Source organism: Elephantulus edwardii, unplaced genomic scaffold (assembly GCF_000299155.1).
Source record: "Elephantulus edwardii isolate Elephantulus edwardi_28Jun2011 unplaced genomic scaffold, EleEdw1.0 scaffold00008, whole genome shotgun sequence".
In the NCBI taxonomy this organism is placed as follows: Eukaryota; Metazoa; Chordata; class Mammalia; order Macroscelidea; family Macroscelididae; genus Elephantulus; species Elephantulus edwardii.
This window is the reverse complement of record NW_006399758.1, coordinates 2,931,689-2,936,371: the sequence shown is the minus strand read 5'-3', so window position 1 is coordinate 2,936,371 and position 4,683 is coordinate 2,931,689. Positions and strand designations below refer to the sequence as shown.

The 4,683-nt window shown below is 36.8% G+C and overlaps 1 protein-coding gene across 1 annotated transcript in view; it reads right to left on the bottom strand.

Annotated features, from left to right (window-relative positions):
- Nucleotides 1-1,305: 1,305 nt before the first annotated feature.
- The window catches only part of ARMC1 (armadillo repeat containing 1), a 35,720-nt gene continuing 32,342 nt past the window's right edge, over nt 1,306-4,683 (bottom strand). Inside the window, exons 4-6 of the mRNA XM_006880435.1 lie at nt 3,015-3,131; nt 2,849-2,923; nt 1,306-1,497 (exon numbers count right to left, since the gene is read on the bottom strand). Coding sequence (XP_006880497.1) covers nt 1,306-1,497; nt 2,849-2,923; nt 3,015-3,131 — 384 coding nt within the window. The remainder of the gene's footprint in view (nt 1,498-2,848; nt 2,924-3,014; nt 3,132-4,683) is intronic.

Genomic DNA, 4,683 nt, shown 5'->3' with positions numbered 1-4,683 from the left:
TCTCCCGAGTTCAATTTTTTTCATTTTGTATTCTCCAAGTATAAGATAGGAGCTCTGCATGTTAGTGGAAAAAAGAATCCTAATTTCTTCCTATTTGTTTTTAATCATATTTGCACTAAAATTTACCTGGATTTCAAAACGAAACAAAATTCAGCTGCCAAATATTTTAGAAACTTCACAAAGCAAGTACTTTTCTATCAAAACATACCACATGTATTTATCTTACTTTCACTGAAGTTCTTTTTTTTTTTTTCTGACTGGACATGAGAAGATTAAGAAGCCAATGCTAGCTTTTTTAAAATAAGCAATAATTTGCCTCTTTTTTCATTAGTATCACTGAAGCATTTTTGAAAGGTAATAAAACACCAACAGGCTTCTACCAGATTAATTTACATTTTTTAAGGTTAGCCTCTCACAAAGTGGCACTATGGCATTATAGGCATTCAATTTTGTTTTCTTTTTTTTTTTTTTCAAGTCTATCAGTTCTTTACTACATTTACTTTTTTCTAACATAGGATAATGTACAATCACAAAGTAAGGCCAAGAGACCACTTACAGACACAATATTACAGTCGACAAACCTCTAAAGAGTTGAGATAACCAGACTGAAGAAGGGTCAAATTAGAATATTTTTTCACATTCAAATAGTCTCCAAAAGCATGTCACTAATATACATGCATCCTCTTTCTCAGTTGATTTTATGTTAATCTTATTAAAATTATAACAAATTAGACTGCCAAGTTTTTGTAGAATCGTATCATAAAGGATTACCATAATTTACAAAATGTCATTAGTAATGTCCTTTCTATAAACATGGTTGGCAAAACGAAAAAGGCACAAAATGCAAGTAATGGGAAACACTTTTTTTCCCCACTTTCAGTTAAGGGTATCAAATCAAGAAACTTTCATGAAGAAAAACTGGAAGAAAAAAGGTTCAGTAACTCATGCACAATTTGATTAAAAAAAAATTCTCTTCAGCTAGGTCCTGAGACTTGAGGACGTGCTTAATATACAATGTAAAGCTGTACATACATGTTTGGTTTATTGGTGGACCCATATAAAAAAAAAAGTGAGGCAATTAAAGAAAATCAAAAATACCTTCACATACAATTCCACTTGTAGCCTCTGTCCTTTTACCACTTGGTGGAGTAAAATGTCCAATAAAATGTAAAATGCAGCATACGCAATCATATAATCTAAAAACGTTTCATGATAATTTATTGCAAATTGCACTTGACAGTTCGCCACAACAATGGAACGCTGGCCCCTTGTTGGTTCACACGGTCCTTGAGCCCTAAATTTAAGTCACCAGTAAAATGATCTGGATAAAAAGTTTGCAGCTGTGCTCAGCCAGCTGGCTCCACCTTCTGGGTGGGAGCCAACCCGGGACACAGCTTTATCTTGCTCCTTCGTGGGACTCTCATCCTCAGGCAGGTAGTCTGGTAGGTCTGTGTTCTGTTCTACTTCAACAGGAGTATCTTGGAATGGGACCAACATCTGGTACACAGAAAATGCTAAAGTTATTACAGATCAACTTAATTTGATACATATATATAAACTAAACTTCACTCTTATTTTAATTGTCATATTTCTTTGCTGCATTTACATTCTTTTTTTAGATTTCACTTATGGAAAGGTAGATCCCCAATTGGTGAGCACTGTACATGCACAGAAAGGGAGATCCACAAATGAGAACTCAGGTGTTCATCTCCCAAGGTGCTTGGAGTAAGTGTGCAAAATGTCTATTCAAAGATTGGAGGGATTGTAAAATGATACAACCACTCTGGGAGGCAGTCTGGCGCGTCCTCAAAAAGCTGAACAAAGAAATTCAGTATGACCCAACTATCCATTGCTTAGAATATACACCAAGAAAATGAGACCTGAGGCTCAAACAGCGACTTGTACAACAATGTTCACAGCAGCATTATTCACCATCACAATAACATGGAAACAGCCCAGATGTCCAACCACAATAGAACAGATTGAGAAACTATGACACAATGGAATACTACACAGCACACAGCAGCAATGATTTTGTAAATAATTATCTAACTTAGGAGGGACTGGAGAACATTATGCTGAGTGAACTAACTCAGTCCCACAAGGACAAATACTGTATAAAACCATTGTTGTAGAATGCGTATGCGGATCCAAGTGGGGGCAAGGGTGGAAGCAGAGGGGTGAGGATGAGCAGGGGGTGGGATGTTAATCATAGGGTTGCACAATTTGATGGGAGGGTGAAGGAAATGGGAAGGCTCTTGTATGGAAAAACAAGGTATTCAAACTTTGTAAATAAATCAGCATAAAATTTAAAAGGAAAAAAGATCAGAATAGTATATTTTCCTAGTAGGACCCTGAAGTGTCACTGTCTTTCCTTTCTGTGGGACTCTAAATGAGCTAAAGGTACATGGATACTGTTTTCTCCTTTCACAAAGGTAAGAAAATGGTAGCAACAGGCTAAGATTTTCATTATATTTACTTGCCCCGTGTTTGAACTTTTTTGGGGTTGGCAAAACTAGTTAATATTTAAATGCCAATGCAAGAAAATAATGTGTCTATTGATATCCATACAAAATCAGCATGACAGCTTCACCAGGATTAAAGATCTATTCACAGGAGCAGATTATGAAATCCACAAAAGAGCTCTCTCTTTCTAAAAGAGTTAACTGTCAACCAAGAGCACACTGTGATACTCCTCTTCAACTTCCTAAGTATCTAGCGTTTAACAGGCTGGAAATGCTGCCAATCTGCTGGCCAGAAAGAATTACCAAGAGTCAGAGTTAAATACAAATAAAATTTTAAAAAGCTCTTACCTAGCAAAATAAATAAATAAATTAAAAGCTCTCACCTCTTCTCCACTTTCACTTTTCACAACTTGCTGAGCTTTCATAACCTTGGTTGATGCTATTGCTGACGCCAAAGCCTAAGACAGGAGGACAAAAAGAACAAACGTTGAGCTCAGATGTTGGCCTATAATATCACAACATACATATCCAGACCCCTGAAATACTAACCTCAGCCTTCAAATCGGAACGGATTCGCACGACACATCTCTGCACAGCCATTTGAAAAGTAAAGCTGATTACTCCTTTAATTTTTAGTAACGCTTCTTCACACAGATTTCGTCGAGACTAAAAAAAATCAAAGCAAACTGTTACCAAGGAAGTTAAGTAATAAAAGAGCATAAATCAACTCAAGCTACAATGAACTAGTCATTCATTACATTCTAGGGAGCAAAATGCTGTAATTGTGTAAATTTCAATTTTTACCATCTCAGACTTGGGAGCACAGTGCTAAATTAAGTTTATTAAAATCTATAGGATAGGTAGGAAGAGAATTCCTATTCTTGCTAGATTTTTTACAAGCTTCATTAATCATATTAATTTTAGTATTTTTTTTCCAGACTAAGTTAACCAGTATAAACTTAACATCTTAGAACTAATAGAATGGAACTCTAAATAAGTAACATTTATAACAAGAGAAAATGTTTATTAACAGCAACAGGTCCTCTACCATCAAGGGTGGATAAACTATGACCCACCATCTGGTTTTCTAAAGTTTTACTGCAACAGTCCGACTCACTTCTTTATGTATTGTCTACATAAGGTATCTTTCATGCTAAGACAGAGTTAGTGATTTCAGAGAAGTCTAATTTGAAATTCTCTCTAAGAATAAATTCTAATAGCCTGAAGTGTATGTGTGGGGAGAATCAATGGGAATTCAATTTAAATCACTATTCTTTAAACCATGTAGTATTTATAGTGTCAGTGCATCTTTCATTTATGGCACTGTCAACAATTAACATTCATTCTATCTTTAAAGGTCATTCTCTTTTGGGTTCTCATTTTCTTATGATAGTGAAGACAACACAATATAACATACACTGTAACTTCAGTGCCTTTTGGCTTTTCATATTGTTATGTGCCATCGAGTCACCTGTGGCCCATTGTGACACTATGAACAGCAGTTCTAAACCCTGTCCTATCCTGAGCCAGTCTCACTAATTCTGACACACCAATCCCCACTGCCTCAGTTACTTTTATCAATCCGTCTCATCTGGGGTCAGCCTCTCCTGCACTATCCCTCCACCCTCCCAAGCATGATGTCCTTCTCTAAGGACCTGTCTCTCCTGGCCACATGCCCAAAGTATGTGAGACAGAGCTTCAAAATCCTAACTTCTAAGGAGAGACTTGGTTTCATCCCCTCCAAGACAAATCTATTTGTTTTCTTGGCAGTCCACAGTATGTTCAAGACTATTTCACATTACTCAGAAAAAAGATCAGGAACAGAATCTCTAGTAGCACAGACCTACAGGGGTCTCACTGTGTCCAGCATTTCTGGACTCTACTCTGCAGAGTTCTATGACTGACACCACAGAGCCCCATGTTTATTATCTCTTTCATTAGTCTAACACCAGGTGCCTTAACAGTGAAGTAAACAAAACAACTAAGAGATATCATCTCACCTCAGTCAGAATAGCAAAATTTAACAGAACAGCAAGCAACAAGTGCTGGCGAAGTTGTGGAGAAACTGGAACCCTTATTCACTGTTGGTGTAAGTGGAAAATGGTGGAACCCCTGTGGAAAGTGGTGTGGCACTTTCTCAAAAAGTTGCAAATAGAGATACCATTTGACCCAGCAATTCCACTACTGGGAATATACCCTAAAGAGATCATAAGTGACA